The sequence below is a fragment of the Myxine glutinosa genome, chromosome 2, assembly GCF_964187855.1.
Source record: "Myxine glutinosa chromosome 2, kmMyxGlut1.1, whole genome shotgun sequence".
Taxonomy (NCBI): domain Eukaryota; kingdom Metazoa; phylum Chordata; class Myxini; order Myxiniformes; family Myxinidae; genus Myxine; species Myxine glutinosa.
The window spans coordinates 207,549-228,901 of record NC_136262.1 but is presented as its reverse complement, the minus strand read 5'-3'; the positions used below and the strand labels follow the sequence as shown (position 1 = coordinate 228,901).

Genomic DNA, 21,353 nt, shown 5'->3' with positions numbered 1-21,353 from the left:
TAACATTTATTTCACAAACAATATTTGCATATTGCATTACTGAATTGGTTGACCAATCAAAAGGTAGGAGCTTGTTTGTTTGTTTTCGATCAAAAGGTCAAAGGGCAAGGCTTCATAAAATCGTCAATTTTCATTCAATTGACTTGAAGTTTGAACAAAATTTACATATTGTATCATTGAATTTGCTGGACAGTTTCATCACTGTGCCAGATTTCATTGTTTCCGTCATGTTGAGCATATGGATAAAGAAGAAGAAGAAGTCTGAATAAAAGGCAGACGCAGACGGCTTTTGAATTTCCAGATGATTTGTCGTTTTCACATGTGTTTGCTCAGGTGCATGCCGGTGACAGTTTTGAAGAAGACGTAATGATAGGTGATGGTGATGATTGTTGATTCACATTTGAATGATTTATTATGTTCTATGGATAATTGAACATTTAAAGATGAAGTTCATATTATTTTTTACCATCTTTTTAGGGTGCAGTTCCTAAAGGTAACGCAACGCACGAGTACATCAACAGCCTGAAGCTTAGCCCTGGCCAGGTGGTGTACAAATGTGCAAAGTGCTGCAGCATAAAGCCAGAACAGGCCCATCATTGCAGGTAAGCTTGCCCACTACCTGGCGCTTTGCTCGTCATTATCAGAAAAGGTATTCTTTCAAATTCATTACAAGTTGTTTTGATCCGATCAAACAACTTCTTTACAACATGCTCGATCTCACTCTAATTGTCCTGCAACATTCCGCACAACTCTCTAAAATACAAACTATCCTCAAATAATTTGTTTTTAATCAAAAGGTGAAGGTTCCATAAATCATCGATCTTCATCCGATTCACCTGAAATTTTAACACTCTGCTCATTGGCTCACTGATTCGGTTCACTAATCAAAGCTCGTGGTCGATTCCTTTTGAGATTAAAAGGTTAAAAGTCAAAGTTCCATCAAGCCGTCGATCTTCATCCGATTCACCTGAAATTTGAGCAGGGTTTGCATTTTTGGTCACAGAAGCATGTTACCTTTGAGGTCAAAAGGTCAAGGTCGCTTAAAATCGTCAATTTTTAGTTCTTATTCTTCGCTGATTTCACCATGTTTATCACACGGAACACGAAGTCCAAATACAAGGCACATACTCACGGGCGTTGCGTTTTCAGATGCTTTGTCGTTGGCCACTTTTTAAGTGGTGAAGCCGCTTCAACATTTGGCTATGTCCATCCATCAACAAATGAAGAAGAAGAACCTTTCTAACCCACCTTATTTAATTCTAAGGTGTTCCAAAGTGTAATTCTCGTGAGGTTCTAAAGGGACAATTCTAATGAGTTTAACGGGTTATAGATGGTTATAAAGGGTAATTCTCATGGGTTATAAATGGTTATAATGGGCAATTCTAATGGGTTCTAAACATTTCTAAAGGGTCTCAAGGGTGGTTGAAAGGTGTACTAAAGGGTAATTATAATGGGTTTTAAAGGTTTCTAAAGGGTATTAAGGGTGGTTCTAAGGTGGGTACTAAAGGATAGTTCGAAGGGGTTCTAAAGGGTAATTCTAATGGGTTATAACGGTTTCTAAATGGTATTAAGGGTAGTTCGAAAGGGTAATTCAAAAGGAGTTTACAGGGTAATTGTAATGGATCCTAAAGGGTTTTAACGGTAATTCTGATGGGTTTCATTTGTTTCGAGGCTTTGCTTATTTCATATTAAAAATGCCAAATTGAACCACTTCCTTTGGACACGGGTCCTGAATGAAATACTGTAAGAAGAGGAAGGGGAATGCGGGGATGAACATAATGAAACAAACCAACCAACAACTCACAAATGAATAGAGGTGCGGGAGCCGTGGGCAAGGATCGTAATAACCTTTTAAAAAGGAGGGCTTGCTAATGGAGTGATTTGGGGGAGAAGAGATCATGAGTACGGATGGGGGAAGACGTACAGTCACGTGAAAAAGTAAGTACACCTCATGTAAACTTTTGACTTTTTCAACATATTTCAACATACAGCTATTTGATCTTCGTTTCAACAATATTGATAGATAAAGTTGATATAATATAACAAATATCATGAAACATTTACATTTTGTAGTCCATTGTATAATTTAAATAAACATAAATGCAAATTTCGCATGTGGAAAAAGTAAGTACACCCCTACATTTATCACTACTTCAAATACCTAAAATTAGAATCAGGTGCACCAGCTCAGGTGCAAATGATTAGAACATCGTTAGAGAGGATCTTGGAGGAACCTGTCTTATTTAAACCTCAGACATTTCGTTTGGTTTGCTCTTTGTTGTTGAAGTGTGCGGCGTCACCATGCCTAGATCAAAAGAGCTCTCTGAGGCCTTCAGAAAGAAGGTTAAAGATGCCTACGAGTCTGGGGAGGGATTTAAAAAGATCTCAAAACAATTTGAAATCAATCATTCGACTGTCCGGAAGATCATCTACATGTGGAGAAGATTCCAAACAACTGCCAACTTGTTCAGGCCAGGCCGCCCCAGCAAGTTCAGCCCGAGAGCAGACCGAAAGATGCTGAAAGAAGTCTCTAAGAACTCCAGAATGTCATCACGGGACCTCCAGGTAGCTCTTGCCACAGTTGATGTCAAAATGCACGAGTCTACCATTAGGAAGAGGCTGCACAAATTTGATCTACATGGGAGGTGTGCCAGGAGGAAACCTTTGTTGTCCAGAAAGAACATCAGGGCAAGACTAAAGTTTGCCAATGAACACCTAGGCAAAGACCAGCACTTCTGGAACAATGTGCTCTGGACAGATGAGTCAAAGGTAGAGGTATTTGGCCACAGTACCAGAAGACATGTTTGGCGAAAATCAAAGACAGCATTTGACCACAAGAACCTGATACGAACTGTAAAGCATGGTGGTGGAAATATTATGGTTTGGGGCAGCTTTGCTGCATCAGGGCCTGTGCAGCTCACCATCATATAATCCACTATGAATTCTTCATTGTACCAGAGGGTGCTTGAGGATAATGTGAGGCCATCTGTCGGAAAGTTGAAGCTCAACCGAAGGTGGACCTTGCAACATGACAATGACCCTAAACATACCAGTAAATCCACCAAGGAATGGCTGAAAAGAAAGAAATGGAGGGTTCTGGAATGGCCAAGTCAAAGCCCGGATCTAAATCCCATCGAGATGTTGTGGGGGGATTTGAAACGAGCTGTGCATGCAAGAAACCCCTCAAACATCGCACAGCTGAAAGAATTCTGTGTGGAGGAGTGGGCAAAAATTTCTCCCAGTCGATGTCAGAGACTGGTAGACAGTTATAAGAAATGCTTACTTGAGGTTGTTTCTGCCAAAGGGGGCAATACCACCTATTAGAGCCAAGGGTGTACTTACTTTTTCCACATGCGAAATTTGCATTTATGTTTATTTAAATTATACAATGGACTACAAAATGTAAATGTTTCATGATATTTGTTGTATTATATCACCTTTATCTATCAACATTGTTGAAATGAAGATCAAATAGCTGTATGTTGAAATATGTTGAAAAAGTCAAAACTTTACATGGGGTGTACTTACTTTTTCATGTGACTGTACTATGATAGGTTATTGTGATGGTATTAAGGTTGTGGTGAACAACTGTAACCGTGCCTTGGTTGCAATTCTTGGTTGCAGTTCTGACCATATCATCTGCAGTCTCATTTCTTCCTGAAGCATATGACACCAGATCTTCCTCATCTTCCATCGGTGGAGGGTGCCGCCGCAACGGCCATGTCCAGTGTGGAGCCTGTTGAGGGCTGTCTATTGCCGAAGTGAGAGTGTGAAACCTGGTGTAGCAATGGTTGGATCATGTACAATATGTTTATTAGGAGCTGTGGCAGCTTCACAGCTGGCCCACAACAAGTTGGCTTCACTTTGATGGGCTCCAGTAAGGAGCTCTGTGCAGTTCCATGGAGACATCATTCTTCCTTTTTGAGGAAGACCATGGGTTTGAGACCAAAGTCCAACAACTTATGTGGACAGATGGGTGCCCAGTGTAACATCCATCTGAGGGACAGGAAGGCGCACATATTGATCTCTGCTTTGCGTGTAAAACACCAGGCTATGAGGTTATTGCCTCGCCAAGATTCAAACTCGAGTTAGAACTCCCGACAATGTGGGTCAGTGCAAAGCCGAGTGGAGGGACGTGTGTTACACAACCCCTGGACAGATCGCTACCAAAGAATGGACTAGTTTCTTCTGAACACCGATGGGAAGGACAGGTCTGGGGCTTGTGCATGTACAGTAGCCCGTGGGGGTGGACAGGGCTACAGTGCACCCCATCCCCCCCCCCCCCCACCCCACCCGGCACTCCCCACCAGCACTCTACTTGGTTGGTATGTTTTTATTCCTTGGGGCGAGAAAAAAAATGTGAACACGAAATATCTTGGGTCGGAATGGTACTTCAGACACCTTGTTGATTGGTACCAATATAATGGTTAGAAGCGATTTTTGTACTCTGAAATTTCAGGGGTATAGTAGCTTAGCAGGCTCCTGTCTCATTTTGAATACACTGTTCTATGATTGTTGTATATGATTTGAAAGGTTATTCAATTTCCTGTTCAATGGTGCATCAAATGTGCATTTATGATGAATATTCATCCAAACCGAGTCATCCAATCACAATGATAAACAAGTACAGATACATTCAAAGTACACCGCCCCCATGCCAAATAATTAAATATCCCACAGCGCGGCATTGCCAGGGCGCCTTCGGCGCCCAGCAATACCGCAGTGCACCTCATAGAGACTGCGTTGGGAGGGAGAGGTGTACACTAATTGATTGATTAATTGCATAATTAAAATCAATAAAAGATTATTATAAAATATTTTCTTAATCAATTGGCTAATAGCACAACTAAACCACTAGTGCTTCATCCGAAGATGTATCTTTCAGGAATTTAATTAAATAAGTCATTAATAAAAAATTAAATAATGAATTGATTAATCAATAAATTAATTAATCAATGAAATGATTAATCAATAAATCAAAAATATCCTTTATGGCCACATCACCTGGTCACTGTCATGTCCAAATATTAGCTTCCCAGCTCAAAAGGTGCCTGAGATATTGGCCAAATGAGAAAGAAAATAAAAAAATGATGAAGAATGAACATAAATAAATAATAATCTTTAAAAAATTAAATAGTTAATCGATTGCCTAATATAATACATAAACCACCACCATTTCATCAGAATGTGTAACTTAAAAAAAAAATTTTTTAGTCATTAATCGAATAATTAAATAATAAATCGATTAATTGATTAATTGATTAATTAACAAATCAAAATATAGCCTTTGCAGCCAAATCACTTGGTCATTGGCATGTCCAAATATCAGCTTGCTAGCTCAAAAGGTGCCAGAGATAATGCCCAGAAGAGAAAAGAAATATATAAGTACTTAATTAATCGCTAATAATGAAATAACTCGTCAATTAATTGATTAATCAAAAAAGAAAAAATACTGTTTTTGATAAAGTACTTGCTCACTATTGTGCCAACATTTCAGCTAGCTAGCTCAAAGGATGGCTGAGATGTAGCCCGGACAAACAAGAAAACAAACAAGTACAGATATATTCAAAGTACACAGCCCCCATGCCAAATAATTAAATATCCTCCAGCGCGGCTTTGCGGTTCTTCGATTGCACTCGCAATTACTTTTGGTCTCTATTTTTCATGTTCACGTTCGGTCTCTGTCTCTGTTTTCATCTCAACTCAAAAAAAATAATTAAAAAATACTCCCTTCTCTGTTCTTATCTGTTGTTCGTTCTTATTTGTTCGTTCGTTCTTCGACCACGTTGTTCATGATCACGTGTTCATGTCGTTAAAAAATGTTTCAACTGTCCCCTGAAGAACTGTATTCTGTCATATATACACAAAGAATTAAGTTAAGCACCCCCCCCGTTTTTGTACAACCTCGCACATTACAAGTTTGTTGTCGTCAAAACAGTGTAATATACCCATGATATTGCTATATTTTCTGGAGAAGTGATATTATGGTCACATAAAAACATAACAATCATGCCGTTTTCAATATTTTATTCTGAATAATTTAAGGTGAAATTTTTTGGGAATTTTAGGCATATTTTCACCTCAATTTAAGTATGGAGCTATAGGTCCATCACGGACAGTGTGGATGACGTTTATGTTTTCTAACGTACAGTCATTGTTCTGAGAAGACCTCTAGCGATCTTTGCGTCAATAACGTGTGTAGGACCCACGTGATCGGATCACTGACTCAACCAATCACTTTTTTTCACTTTGATCACTCAATTTCATCAATGGATAATTGCTAATGTCATACCAATCATTATTTGATCTCACATACCTTAGAATATATGCCAATGTATACATATACACAAAGAATATATATTAGGGGGTGCTTACCTTAATTCGTTGTGTAGGGGTGCTTAACTTAATTCTTTGTGTATACTATAACACCTTTTTCTTCTTCTTCTTCTATAAAAGGATGCTTTCGACTTGCTCACCAAATCTATTCATTCCAAAAAAAAATTCCATCTCTTACAGTTACAGTGCCTCTTTCATACATCCCCTAAACTCTCCAGAACTCCACCCATCCTTCAGCGTCCTCAAACGTATTTTTGACTCGAAGGTCTCAAGAAACTCATTTTGCAAGAATTGTTCGTTTCCCATTCATCGTACATTTTTCAAAATCCAATTTCACCCCTCCCCTCCAAATCTTCCCCATCACCCCTTCCCTCCAAAACTTCCCCATCACCCCTTCCCTCAAAAACTTCCCCATCACCCCTCCCCTTCTAAACTTGCCCATCACCCCTCCCCTCCAAATCCACCCCCTTGCCCCTCACCTCCAAATCTTCCCCATCACCCATCCCTTTCAAATCTTCCCCCTTGCCCCTCCCCTCCAAATCTTCCCCATCACCCATCCCTTTCAGATCTCCCCCCTTGCCCCTTCCCTCCTAAACTCCCCCCACATCCCTCCCCTCCGAGACTCTCCCTCACTCCTCCCCTCCTAGACTCCCCTCTCACCCCTCCTCCTCAAAGCGTCCTCGCCGCTTCTTCCCCCTTCCAACTTTCACCTTCATCTCCCTCAACCTTCTGCCTCACTCTCCCCCCTCCTCAAATAACACCTCACTGCGCCTCACCCAATCACCATCAAACCTTTTGTCCACCCCATTCTTCCCATTCTCCAAGCTATTCTGAAATCTCTGACACACCTTCAACAGCTCTCCCTACCTTTTCCTCCTCTTCCGCATCTTCCCCTACTGCTCCCCCCCCCGCCCTCCCTGTTCTGTATCCGATGCTCTCCCTTCCTCTTCTTTAACAGTATGGACCTCAAACATCCGGGGCCTTCGCTCAAACTTGACTGATCTCTCCATACAGGTTGCTTCTGACAAACCAGACTTGATCTGCTTAACAGAAACTTTCCTCCTTCATGATGTCTCTGATTCCTTGGTATCTCTCCCAGGTTACTCCCTCCTCCGGTATGATAGACCTGAGCCTCGTCCTGGAGGGGGGGGGGGGGGGGGTTGCTATCTTTATAAAAAAACTCTCTTCCTCACTCGCCCTGCACTGCCCTCTCTCCACCTCACCCCCAGGAATACCTTTGGCTACAGCTTCCCCTTCGCTCCCACCTTTTGTTCATATGTGTGTTGTACCGTCCACCAAACAGTGATGACTCCATCTACATCCCGCTGTCTGATAATATGGACCAACTTCTATCTACCCATCCCAACTCTCTATTCCTCATATGTGGTGATTTCAATTGTCACCATGCCAGTTGGCTGGGTGTGGGTACCTCTCTCACCAGCCATGGCTCTTCAGCAAAGGACTTCTGTGACTCACTGGGACTGACACAATCTGTCAATTTCCCGACCCGGATCTCAGTCAATGGAGCATCTTCTCTTCTGGACTTGGTTATGACTAACTTCCCTGAAAATGTCTGCTGCTCTTCTTCTGCTCCATTCGGCTCATCTGATCATGTGCTTGTTAAAGTGGACATCTCTCTGACCATTCTCAGAGAGCCTCCTTAGCGTCGACGAGTCTGGCATTTCACTCAGGCCAACTGGCACGGTCTTCAAGCAGCCATGAATCATCTGGACTGGTCTCCCATCTCTACCGCCTCTGACATCAACTCATCCTAGGAATTCTTCCAAAGTAAATTGCTCTCTCTCATGCACAGATTTATCCCATCTCGTCTTCAGTTGTCATACCCTTCCTCCCGTCCACGGTACACGGAATCTTGTGGTGAGGCTGTTGCCCAGAAACAACTTGTTTTCGTCTCCTGGAAAGCGAATCCAACGGAAGGTAATCTCATATCCTTTCACAAAGCCCGAAACAAGTGTGTGTCCACCCTCAGGAGAGCCAGGAAACAATATCTCTCCATTCTCAGGACAGAACTCTCTTATCTGTCTCCCTCTTCCAAATCCTGGTGGCGTCTGGTCAAATCTGTTTCTGGTGTTTGTTCCCCCTCCATCTCCTCCCTCACCTCAAACGGCCACACGGCTGACTCCGCACGTGAAAAAGCTGAATGCCTCAACTCTGTGTTTGCCTCTAAATCTTGTGTCCCAATCCCATCCCTCTCTGTACCCACCGTACCCAGTCGTACCCAGCTGCTCCTGGACTCTGTGTCCTTTCCTCCTGACAAGGTGGAAAAGTTTCTGTCAACCCTCGACTCTGATTCTGCAACTGGACCTGACGGCATCAGCCCACGGGTCCTAAAATCCTGTTCTTCCGCTCTTTCACTCCCTCTCTCTGTTCTCTTCACCCTCTCTTTTGCTCAAGGTCATCTGTCATCTGCTTGGAAATCTGCCAACATTACCGCTTTGCACAAAAAAGGTGCAAAAACAGATCCCAGCAACTACAGACCAATCAGCCTTCTCCCAATTATCAGCAAAGTCATGGAATCCATCATTGCTTCAGATATGAAATCTTTCCTCTTCTCCAATGGCTTGATCTCTGATCATCAATTTGGTTTCAGACCTGGTCACTCTACTCTGGACATGCTGCTTCTGCTTTCTCAACAATGGATGGAGGTCCTCAATGCCAAATAGGAAATTAGAGCTGTCTCCCTCGACATATCACGTGCCTTCGATACGGTCTGGCACCCCGCTCTGCTCACCAAACTCTCCTCTTTTGGTATCCATGGAAATCTCCACGCATGGCTGGCGGACTTCCTCTCGAGTCGTAGTCAACGTGTGGCCCTGAATGGGTTTCTCTCATCTCCTCTCTCTGTTCAGGCTGGAGTTCCCCAAGGCAGTGTTCTGGGCCCTGTGCTTTTTCTGGTCTTCATCAATGATCTCTCTGACTCTCTTGAAAATCCTCTCTATCTCTTTGCTGATCACTCTACTCTCTGTCGCTCCATTCTTCATCCCTCAGATCGGCAGTCTGCAGCCTCCTCACTCTCTGCAGACCTGGACAAAATCACAGACTGGGCAAACAAGTGGAACATGTCTTTCAATCCTGACAAATCTCACACTCTTACGATGTCTCTCTGAAAAGACCGACTGGACAACCCTCCCATCCACTTTCTGAATAATCCTCTCCAAGAAGTTCTGTCACTCAAGCCTTTGGGTCTCACTATCTGCCATGATCTTTCTTGGGAAAACCACATTTCAAATCTGGCCTCCAAAGCCAGTCGCCGACTGGGCATCCTCTGTCGTGCGAAGTCCTTCCTTGGCACCCCTGAGCTCCTCACCACATACAAGGCTTTCATCCGTAGCTCAATGGAATACTGCTCTCCCCTCTGGGCTGGTGCTCCTGCCTCACACCTAGCTCGTCTTCACGCTGTTGAAACCAAAGCATTCAGAATCATTGGAATCTCCCACGATGAAGCTAACTCCAAGGGCCTCTCACTCACTCACCGCAGGCAGGTTGGTGGTCTTTCCGTCTTCTACCGACTCCTCTCTGGCCTTGCCCCCCCCCCCAGCTCTCTCTGGGCTCTGTCCCGCAAATATTCCTACAGGTCGCACAAGATCTGCCTGCAACCCTCTTATGGTCAAACTGCCAAAATCAAGACTCTCTGCTCACCTTCACTCCTTCATTCCTCTTTTCTCCCGCCTCTGGAACAAACTCCCTCACTCTCTTCAATCCCACTCCACCCTCCAGGTCTTTAAAACAGCTGTTCACCACCATCTCTTATCTTCCCCCATCCAAAACCTTGATCTTTTCTACCCCCGCTAATTTCACCCCAATTCCACTTTTTTGAAATACCAACTTCTGTCCTGGAAGTCATTGGTGTCCTTGTGTTTTATACTTCTCCCTCCACCCCCCCCCCCCTTCCCATGCCTCCTCCCCCCAAGCCCTCTCCCTTCCACACATCTCCCTGCTCTCAAATGTTGTGTTTGTGTGCTTCACCTTCTCTCCCCATCTTGTTTTCCGCTCCCGCTTTTTATATATTTTGTTTGTCTGGTTGATTTGTTTGTGAAGTAAATGTCAGCTCTTTCACGAGCCTCGATTCAGTATCCCAAAAAAAAAAAAAAAAAAAAAAAGATGAGAAAGAAAATAAATAAATAATTAACAATGAAAATAAATAAATAATAATCATAAAAAAATGAAATAATTAATCAATTCGCTAATATAACACATAGACCACCACCATTTCATCAGAATCTGTAACTTAAAAAAAAAAAACATTTTTGGTCATTAATCGAATAATTAAATAATTAATCGATTAATTGATTAATTAATTAATCAATGAATTAAAAATAGCCCTTGCAGCCAAATCACTTAGTCATGGGCATGTCCAAATATCAGCTTCCTAACTCAAAATGGGCCTGAGATAATGGCCAGAAGAGAAAGGAAATGTATAAGTACTTAATTAATCGCTAATAATTAAATAACTCATCAATTAATTGATTAATCAAAAAACAAAAAATATCGTTTTTGACAAAGTACTTGCTCACTATTGTGCCGAAATTTCAGCTTCCCAGCTCAAAGGATGGCTGCGATATCGCCCGCACAACCAAGAAAACAAACAAGAAAACAACCAGAATGAAAACTGAGTACTCCCTTTCAGCGTGCGTCACTGCCAAGCCCCCTTCGGTGCCCGGCAATGACGTTATGCAGCGCCTGGAGATTGCATCGGAAAGGTGCGGTGTACAACAAGTAAAGATACATTCAAAGTACACCGCCCCCATGCCAAATAATTAAATATCCCACAGCGCGGCATTGCCGGGGCGCCTTCTGGCACCCAGCAATACCGCAGTGCAGCTCATCGAGACTGCATTGGGAGGGAGAGGTGTACAATAATTGATTGATTAATTGTATAATTAAAATCAATAAAAGATTATCACAAAATATTTTCTTCATCAATTGGCTGATAGCATAACTAAACCACTCGTGCTTCATCCGAAGATGTATCTTTTAGAAATTTAATTTAATGAGTCATTAATAAAAAATTAAATAATTAATTGATTAATCAATAAATAATTAATCGTTTAAATGATTAAACAATAAATCAAAAATATCCTTGATAGCCATATCACTTGGTCACATGTCCAAATATTAGCTTCCCAGCTCAAAAGGTGCCTGAGATATTGGCCAAATTTGAAAGAAAATAAAGAAATGATTAATAATGAAAATAAATAAATAATAATCATTAAAAAATTAAATTATTAATCAATTCGGTCACAGAACACATAAACCACCACCATTTCATCAGAATCTGAGACTTAAAAAAAAAAAATTTTTTAGTCATTAATCGAATAATTCCTATAAAGGATATATATATCCTGAAGTACTGTCTTACCTATGGGGATACTTCAGGAGATATATATATATATATATATATATATATATATATATATATATATATATATATATATATATATATATATATATATATATATATATATATATATATATATATATATATATATATATATATATATATATATATACAGACTTGGCATTTAATATGGAATATTTTTTTGTGGGGGTGAACTTACTTTTCAAGATGACTTAGAACCAAAAGTTCATTGGAATTATGTTGAAATTATTCTAGATTTTGTTAATGTGACCTTTAAAAGAAACAAAAACCACATTTGACATTTCGAAGCAAATAAATTGATCCTTGAAAGTGATGTAAACTGATATCGAACTCAATTCACGGACAGTACTGTGTTAAACTTCTGTACGTTTTCCAGAAGTATCTCTTTATTTTGCACATTAGCCAAAAAATTTTTCAACAAAAGCTAAATTATGACTGGGATTACGGACAGTAAAATTACAGTTCAGTACTTCGTGTAACCCCCACGAGCATTCAGGGGAGCACGGACACGTCGAGGCATGCTGTTCACGAGATTTGCCAAGGTTTGGACAGGAATCGCTTGCCATGCAGTGACAATAGTCTGCTGCAATTCACGCACAGAGGTCGGCTGCTGGTCCAAGTTGTCGATTTGACGCGTTAATTCTGCCCACAAGTTCTCTATCGGATTCATATTTGGGGACATGGCAGGCCACTCCATATGCTCTACACCACGGTCAGCAAGAAAGTGTTGGATCACGCGAGCACGATGAGGCCGTGCATTGTCATCTTGGAAGACAAAGTTTCCTCGAAAGGCTGCATGAGCAAATGGAAGCAATGTTTCTTCCAGAATGACCCTGTACTTGAACTGGTTCAGGTTTCCATTCAGAACAACCAGGTCAGTTTTTCCCCCTGCATTAAAAGCAGACCAAACGGTCAACCCACCACCTCCAGCTTGGACTCTTGGCACTATACAATCTTTCTTGTAGGCTTCATGCACTTGTCTGCACACTCGGACGCGACCATCTTGACGATAGACCAGAAATCTAGACTCGTCACTGAAGGTCATGTGATTCCAGTGTCCTGGCTGCCATTGACGGTGCTCTCTGGCCCACTGCAATCGGCGCTGGCTGTGTTGTCTGGTCAGGCGTGGCTTTCTCAGGGGACGCCTGGCACGATAGGCTGCTTGAACCAGTCGTTGTTTGACTAGCCTTCTGGATACAGGCACTTTTGTCAGTTGCTGCCACTCAGCCCTAAGCCGATTAGTTGACTTGGTACGGCCATTGCAGACTAACCGGTGCAGCTGGCGATCATCTCTCCTTGTGGTTCTGCGTGGACGTCCTGGCCTCGGTATTGGAGTAGGGACACCCCTCTGAGCATTTCGTTTCAGGGTCTTTGACACCTGACCTTGAGTGATGCCATACTGCCGAGCAATAGCACGCTGTTTCATGCCAGAATTTCGTAAAGCCACCACTCCATGACAAACAGCATTGTCAAGTTGACGGACCATCTCCAGAGGAAGCGGCAATAACTTTTGTAGACGTGCAGCAGTTGTTTTCCACTAATACAGAACACAACAACCCTTATATACCCGATTGTGAAGCCAATCGTCAAATGTACCTGTCCTTACATTTTGTCATGCCACCTTGTGATATAATCATGTCATGCCACCGTCAAATGTACTGCTGTCTCAACAATGGATGGAGGTCCTCAATGCCAAACAGGAAATTAGAGCTGTCTCCCTCGACATATCACGTGCCTTCGACACGGTCTGGCACCCCGCTCTGCTCACCAAACTCTCCTCCTTTGGTATCCATGGAAATCTCCACGCATGGCTGGCGGACTTCCTCTCTAGTCGTCGTCAACGTGTGGCCCTGAATGGGTTTCTCTCATCTCCTCTTCCTGTTCAGGCTGGAGTTCCCCAAGGCAGTGTTCTGGGCCCCGTGCTTTTTCTGGTCTTCATCAATGATCTCTCTGACTCTCTCGAAAATCCTCTCTATCTCTTTGCTGATGACTCCACTCTCTGCTGCTCCATTCCTCGTCCCTCAGATCGGCAGTCTGCTGCCTCCTCACTCTCTGAAGACCTGGACAAAATCACAGACTGGTCAAACAAGTGGAACATGTCTTTCAATCCTGACAAATCTCACACTCTTACTATGTCTCTCCGAAAAGATCGACTGGACAACCCTCCCATCTACTTTCTCAACAATCCTCTCCAAGAAGTTCTGTCGCTCAAGATTTTGGGTCTCACTATCTGCCATGATCTTTCTTGGGAAAACCACATTTCCAAGCTGGCCTCCAAAGCCAGTCGCCGACTGGGCATCCTCCGTCGTGCGAAGTCCTTCCTCGGCACACCTGAGCTCCTCACCACATACAAGGCTTTCATCCGCAGCTCAATGCAATACTGTTCTCCCCTATGGGCCGGTGCTCCTGCCTCACACCTAGCTCGGCTTCACGCTGTTGAAACCAAAGCTTTCAGAATTATTGGAATCTCCCGCGATGAAGCTATCTCTGAGGGCCTTTCAGTCACTCACCGCAGGCAGGTAGGTGGTCTTTCTGTCTTCTACCGACTCCTCTCCGGCCTTGCACCCCCATCTCTCTCTGTGCTCTGTCCCCCAAATATTCCTACAGGTCGCACAAGATCTGCCAGCAACCCTCTGATGGTTAAACTGCCGAAATCTCGGCTCTCTGCTCACCTTCACTCTTTCATTCCTCTTTTCTCCCGCCTCTGGAACAAACTCCCTCACTCCCTTCAATCCCACTCCTCCCTCCAGGTCTTTAAAACAGCTGTTCACCACCATCTCTTATCTTCCCCCATCCAAAACCTTGATCTTTTCTACCCCCGCTAATTCACCCCAGATCCACCTTGTTTGAAATTCCAACTTCTTTCCTGGAAGTCCTGGCAGTGTCCATATGTTTTATACCTCTCCCACCGCCCCCTTCCCATGCCCCCCCCCCCAAAGCCCTCGCCCTCTCTCAGATCTCTCGATGTCTCCATGTCTCTCGGTCCCTGCTCTCAAATGTTGTGTTTGTGTCCTTCCCCCTCTCTCCCCATCTTGTCTGCCGCTCCCGATGTTATATGTTTTATGTGTCGGTTTGTCTTTCTGTGTGATTAATGTTCGCTCTTTCACGAGCCTCGATCTTGTATACAAAAAAAAAAAAAAAAAAAAAAAAAATCCTGTTATTGACTTCTTGCTGCGAAAGACAATCAGTGACATGGTTCTTTCAACAAAGACATCACCGAAGGGTAATAGAAACTCACCAGATTGATATACTGAGTTCAGAAAGTAAACCCAAGTCAAGAAAAAAAAAATTCCATATTAAATGCCAAGTCTGTATATATTGTTACGGGGTCCTCCCCTATCCTCTGGTCTCGGTAAACCTCCGAACCCCTAGAGGGTCCCCGGCAGAAAGATATGTTAGCCTTGGTTGAAATGAATCAATAATGAAACCCTCCATGAAACAATCAAATGAAACAATCAACTCAATAATGAAACCACACCAAGGGTTATGAACAAACAATAATATATTATAAATCACACCGGAATCACGACACAAATAATAATAGCAATTCACCCTACAATCCCTATCTGAAGATGGTACCACCTTATCTAGTCCTTTACCGAAACTCACGGCACTCCCCCAATGTCTCTGTACCCCTCCAAGGCGAAGTCGATTCGCTCCAGCGATCGTTGGATCAATGTCCGATCAAAATCAATTGAGGCGTGGACGATCGAAGCCACCCAGAGGTCACGTGGTCCAACACCCAGCAATAGCGGTGGAATGGAAACCTCCCAAAGACGCGCTCCGACGTGCACGTTTGCGGTTCAATCAGCGAGTCTCCTTGTAATCCTCCCAAAAGCCACGTTCTGGCACAGCCATCCCCGGCAACCCACCGGGGAATTATGCCCGGCCGACGTGACAAAAACCTCTTCACTGAAGGTAGCGCACGTGGCGAAATGGCGGACGGCTTTCACTCGAGCCGGGGCTTTGAGGCCATGATACTCCGGAACCTCAATGCAGATACCCGACTACCCAGGCTCCACAGCACTCCGGCGATATCACCTATCGCACGAACTTCCTTTCAAGGACGCAAAGTTCACTCGCACTGTACGCTCGACCGCTCGGTACGGAGCTTCAACCAAGATGGTCTTTTTCTTCCACTCCACGCCTCTTCTTCTTCGCTCGGCCTCTTCCGGTGCACTATCCGATTTCCGGCATCATTTTTATCATGAGCGCTTTTAAACCTTTTAACCACAATAACCCTTTCCCTTAAACCACAATAATAATAATAACAACAATAATAATTCGTGCCGAATCCGTAACAATATATATATATATATATATATATATATATATATATATATATATATATATATATATATATATTGTTTCGGATCCGGCGGACGGCACTCCCGTTAGCAAGGGGGGGTTAATCCCCTTGTCCTGTTAAGTTGGCCGTCCGACCGGTCCTGGGGGTATGACGTCACTTCCGGTCGATGGTAAGTAGCGTTGTAAGCCCAATTTGTCATAATACCTAAGTACTACCACCGGCCGTAAGCGAGGAAATACTCCCACCTGGGCCGCAGCATGATTGGATTGCGCCGAGCGAAGTGAGCTGCGACTCGGGCCGTTATCAAGCGACTAAACCCGATTATAAAGCGTTGGCCAAATCGTGCCACAGGTACTCAATCGAAAGAAGGGACTAAAGCGATCGGACGAGAAAGAAGAAACCAAAGGTAAGAAATAACAGACATTTATTAATTATACACAAAAAAAACCAAAGGAAGAGACACGAAAGTAATATACAGGACGAAGAAGAAGAAGATACACAGGGCAAGCCTTAAAACAGTCTTAATTAATCAACGCCCAGACAGAACAAACACAGACTTACACGAAAGGGGAATAACAGGCAGGAATCACTGGAAGAAGGAGAAGGTCCAGGTGGGACAACAGGGCTGGAAGGTTCGGCAGGGTACAGCAAGGAGGTCCGCTCCAGGTCCACACTCCGGGCTGGAAGCGAGCAGCCAGCGGGAGGTACACGGAGTCGTTTCATGCGGCAGGGCTTTTTGAAGCAGCTTGTCACAGAGCTCCGTGCAGCTTCGTCTCTCTCTGCCTTCTTCGTCCAACTCTCGTCCAACTCGTCCAACTCGTACCTTCTCACCGACTCGCCGGATCGCCTCTCTCTCCCGTGCCTTCTCACCGACTCGCCAAGCAGTCCCTTGCAGTCGCTTTTATTGCTGTGTCCGAAATCAAGCCGCCAGCTCTGATGACCCGCCTACCGGTTGGCTCACCGCGGTGCTGGTTGGCCGGTAAGGGCTTGCTGACTCCACCTCCGATGACGAGCTGATGTGCCACACCTTGTTCTGGTGGCTCCAACCCCCTTCTTCCTCGGCCCGACCGCATGGCCAATGGCGGCTGGTGGGGAGTTAGAACACCACTCGCACCGCTTTTGAAGGGAAGTTTGGGCCTACTCTTATTTGATTAATGCAACGCAGATTCAACTACTGGGAACAGATCCTTAACTGAAACACATAATAATGAAATAACTACGAAGAGGTCCTGTGGTTCGCTACGTGTTGTTCACGGACTAACTAGGGTGCGATCTTTAACAAACCAATTGATGGGAATATTTACAGGGGGATATTTATACGGGATACATTTATTAAAATTTACTAGTGAAGGTTCTAAAAACCGTAACACAGCACCCGTTTTTCCTCTAGGGTCGTCTCGACCCGAACTAACTTTACTTGATGTGACACTCAGGTGTAATAGCCCTCTACTATTAACCTTACCCTTGAGTGCGACAGTTTTAAAACAACTACGTATGTCCCGTCCCGCCTGCTACGTTGCATCCTACTGTGGAATGGTTCCACTTCACTAAGATAACTAAGATAAAAGAAGACTCCACTGGATTTGTTCACTTTGTTCGGATTTATTAAAACTCTGAAAGGGTAGGGCAGTACTTTACTAATTCAAGATAATCACTATACTTAAGAAACGAACTGAACTTTTGACGAAGTCTTGTTCAGCCGGTCGTAGCATGATCTTCTCCTCTGCAGATCCTCCTTCGTTCCTTTGTCCAGCGCAGCTCCCTTCTCCAAGTCCCATCTTCCTTATATTTTAAATCTTCACTCCCATATATGGTATGGAATGTAAGTCTCCGAGCAGACTCTCTCGGCTCAGACAATGAGACATTCTGGTTTTTGTCTTGGAGAATTCTGAAACCCATCTTAGACAGTTATTATCAGTTGGGATAATTAAGCACCTTTTTATCTCCTTTGTAGGTCAATTCTTGACCTGTCCATGCAAGCCTTTTCTCCTCCAGATTCCATTTCTATACTTTAGACAAAAACACATTTTTTGAGAAGGAGAAGTATATGGAAATATATGAACACATATACTTTTTGGTATTCTCCCACACTACCTAACAGACTCACACCCACAGGATAACCGAATCACGGAATGGTTTTCAAACTACACATATACGGTGGGGAGCATTATTTACAAAACACTAATTTGTATTTACACTGCAACACAGGACCTGTCATTTTGGGAGACAAAAAGTTGTTCCTGAAAAAGAGGAAGAGCATGCACTGCACTGCACCGATACACCACACTCAAGTGCCCGGGGATGCACAATTGATATTGCAGTGCACCCCCGAGCACAAGAGCATCACAAAGCACCAAAGCACCAATCAGCACCAGAAAAACACCCAAAGCACCATCCAGTGCTCATTGCACACATTTCAAATAAAAAGCAAACAAACTGTTGGCTGATTCTTCTTTCTGCTCCCTCTGCTGGCCGATGTTTCTTCCTGGTGTTGTCCTTCTTGAGCTTGTGGCTTGCTGCCTATTTGCAATAATAAAAAGGCACAAAACGCATCCATTTTTATTTAGAGCCCACAGGGGCCAACTATGGGTGGTCCACCTGTATGGCAAAAGGGGCCACCTTACCGTGGTCCGCAAGCCACTCTTCTCTGGCCGTCATGGCCGGTCCCAGCAGAGGGGCCAGGCCCCAACACGTGGGGTCCATAAGGGTGTGGTGCTTAGCCACAGAAGCGTGTGGTCCATATGGTGGTGCTAGGCCGCAAGTCGTGCGGTCCATAAGGTGGTGTACCGATCCAGGCAGGCTGTGCAGCGGCGGCTCGGGCACACAAATGCGGCTCCTGCACGCTTTCCCGTCAGTGCCCAGAGAGCACGGTCCATAGGTCGGGAAGGAGGACAAAGCAAAGTTAGCGGGGTGCAAGGGCACAAGGGTACACATCAACACAAGGTAATGCAGAGGTGAGGTGCGCAGGAGAGCGAGCGGAGAAAGCTCGTCCCTATCGTATGTCACCCCCCCTGTCACCTACTCTACCCTTGCCCTTACCCCATATTTACGCAACTCTACACATTTTCAAATTCCGTCTCTACTGTCTCGTCTTCCTCATATCTCTCCTCTATACCAAATTCGTCGTCAATCCCAATTCCTCAAATTTGCCATCAAGCCCAATTTCTCATCAATTCCTCATAAGGAAGAAGAGATGGAACAACCAGCACAATGTCACCCCCACGTCATGATGCGTCTCACCATTCCAAAACATTTGCAAAAATCACAAAACAACCATGGTGTGGAGTCATGTCATCACCTCAGGTGAGTGGCTGTAGATGGTGCGAAGGGATTTCCATCCGAACTACCCTCTAAATGACTTTAAAACTTTTACTCTACCTGGGGTCTTTCCCTGCAAAACCATTGGTCACCTTACTCTATGCGGTTCTAAAAACCAATTCCCACTGACCATCTGTGGCGCTCACCAATTTGGGGTCTCACTCCCCCGATTCAACTCCCTGTGCCTTCGCACAATTTCCGGGCTGGGTCGTGTGGCTCACCAGCAGGTCTACTCACCTGCACCCCTCCGCCACTGTAGTTGCCTCCGAGCTTACCTGCTCCTTACCCTAACCTATCTACCTGGGGAAGGCCCTCTGGCGCTCTCCCCATTCGGTGCCCTCTCTGGCACTGGGCTACCCGGGTCCGTCCTCCGGATCCTCGGGCCCCACTGAACAACTCTACTGGCTCCCAGAGCCCACCTGCGGCCTCACCTGGCCGACATCCTGACAGTGGTGGAGTGCCCATTCAACTACACTCACTAACAGGCCACACGCCCAGCCAAATTCCACGTCACTAATGCACCCATCCAAACATCATTCTACCACACGCACCACAGATGCCAATATCCACCACAATTCACCTATACCCTCTACCTACTCTTAAACTACCCTCCCCGGGTATTCGTGAAGGGGGTCCATCTTCCCCATCCACTCCTTTCGCACCAACCACTCCACTCCACATATTCTACACTACTCACTCCACACCATCCACTCCACACCATCCATTCCATACTCCTTCCATGCTCCATTCCATACTCCATTCACTCCATGCTCCATTCATTCCATACTCCATACCATTTATTCCACACTCCATTCACCCGTGCTTCACCTGCACACCTGTGCCCACACACCTGGTGGCTCTTGCACCCGTCTTCCCTCCAGGACCATTCGCTCAATACAACTCACAATCGCACTTTTCACCATACGCTGCTCAATCACCTCCTTCACACACACTGCATCGTCCAAGCTGACTACCCCCCTTCTGAAACTCGCGCTTCCCAGTCGTCCCTTATACTACTGCGCTCCCTCGTCGTTATAATCCACCTCCTCTATTCTACGTCCCCACTACTTGTACAATGTCACTACTTAAATCTCAGTCACCTATGGTCATCTCTCTGTCCCTATACATTTATCCTAACCCTCCCTGGCTTGGTTTGCACCGTTATAACCCCATAACTATTGCTCATGTGCCCGGGTGGATGTGAGGGATGGTGGATTTGCCATCCCTCTACATCGGGCATCTCTCACTATCAATTTTGCCCATCCAATTTTTTTTTGCCAATCAAATTTGCCAATCCTTACTGCCAATCATCTTCGCCAATCAAATTTACCAATCCAAGTTGCCAATCATATTCCCTATCCCTACCATCGTCCATCAAACTTCGAGCCTTGGTGCGTCATTACTGCACATCGGATTTTTATGTGAAAAATAAATAAATATTTTTTCACATAAAACGGCTTTTTTGCACGCAAAAAAATTATTTTGCTATTTTCGGAGAAAAAAAAAATTTCGCCCTTTTTCGGGAAAAATAAAATAAAATGCCCTTTTTGGTCGAAAATGTCTGGCAACGCTAAAAAAAATTAGGGAATGTTTCGAAATTTTTAACTGCGATCGAAATTGTTAACTGCGATCGATCTCAAAAACAAAACGTTGTGTCCACTTGCGTGCGTTGCGTCCCCAGCGTGTACAGCAGTGAGGCGGTGTACTACAGTGAGAGAGTGTACACAAAGTGTGAACAAGTCTCCTATCAAGATGAGTGCTGCTCTTCGTGACAAGTGGCTGAAGGAATTCAACGCTGGCGGCGATGGGGCCACCTTCAAGTACGTGTCGAGTGACACGGCTTTCTGTCGAGCTTGTGAAAAGACTTTCCGGGCGAAGCAGAAGTCTGAGCTGGCCCAACATGTCCGAGGAGACCGCCACAAGAGCAACTTGGCCTTGAAGAAGAAGAGGACGGTCACGCAAGCCACCATGGAGGACTTTGGTGGCGGA

At 44.4% G+C, this 21,353-nt stretch overlaps 1 protein-coding gene across 5 annotated transcripts in view; it reads left to right on the top strand.

Moving 5' to 3' along the window:
* Positions 1 to 21,353, top strand: part of LOC137422108 (palmitoyltransferase ZDHHC3) — a 203,976-nt gene that overhangs the window by 14,358 nt on the left and 168,265 nt on the right. For all 5 annotated transcript variants that reach the window (XM_078772891.1, XM_078772893.1, XM_078772892.1 and 2 more), the window contains exon 3: positions 478 to 602. In XM_078772891.1, the coding sequence (XP_078629017.1) occupies positions 478 to 602 (125 nt within the window). The remainder of the gene's footprint in view (positions 1 to 477; positions 603 to 21,353) is intronic.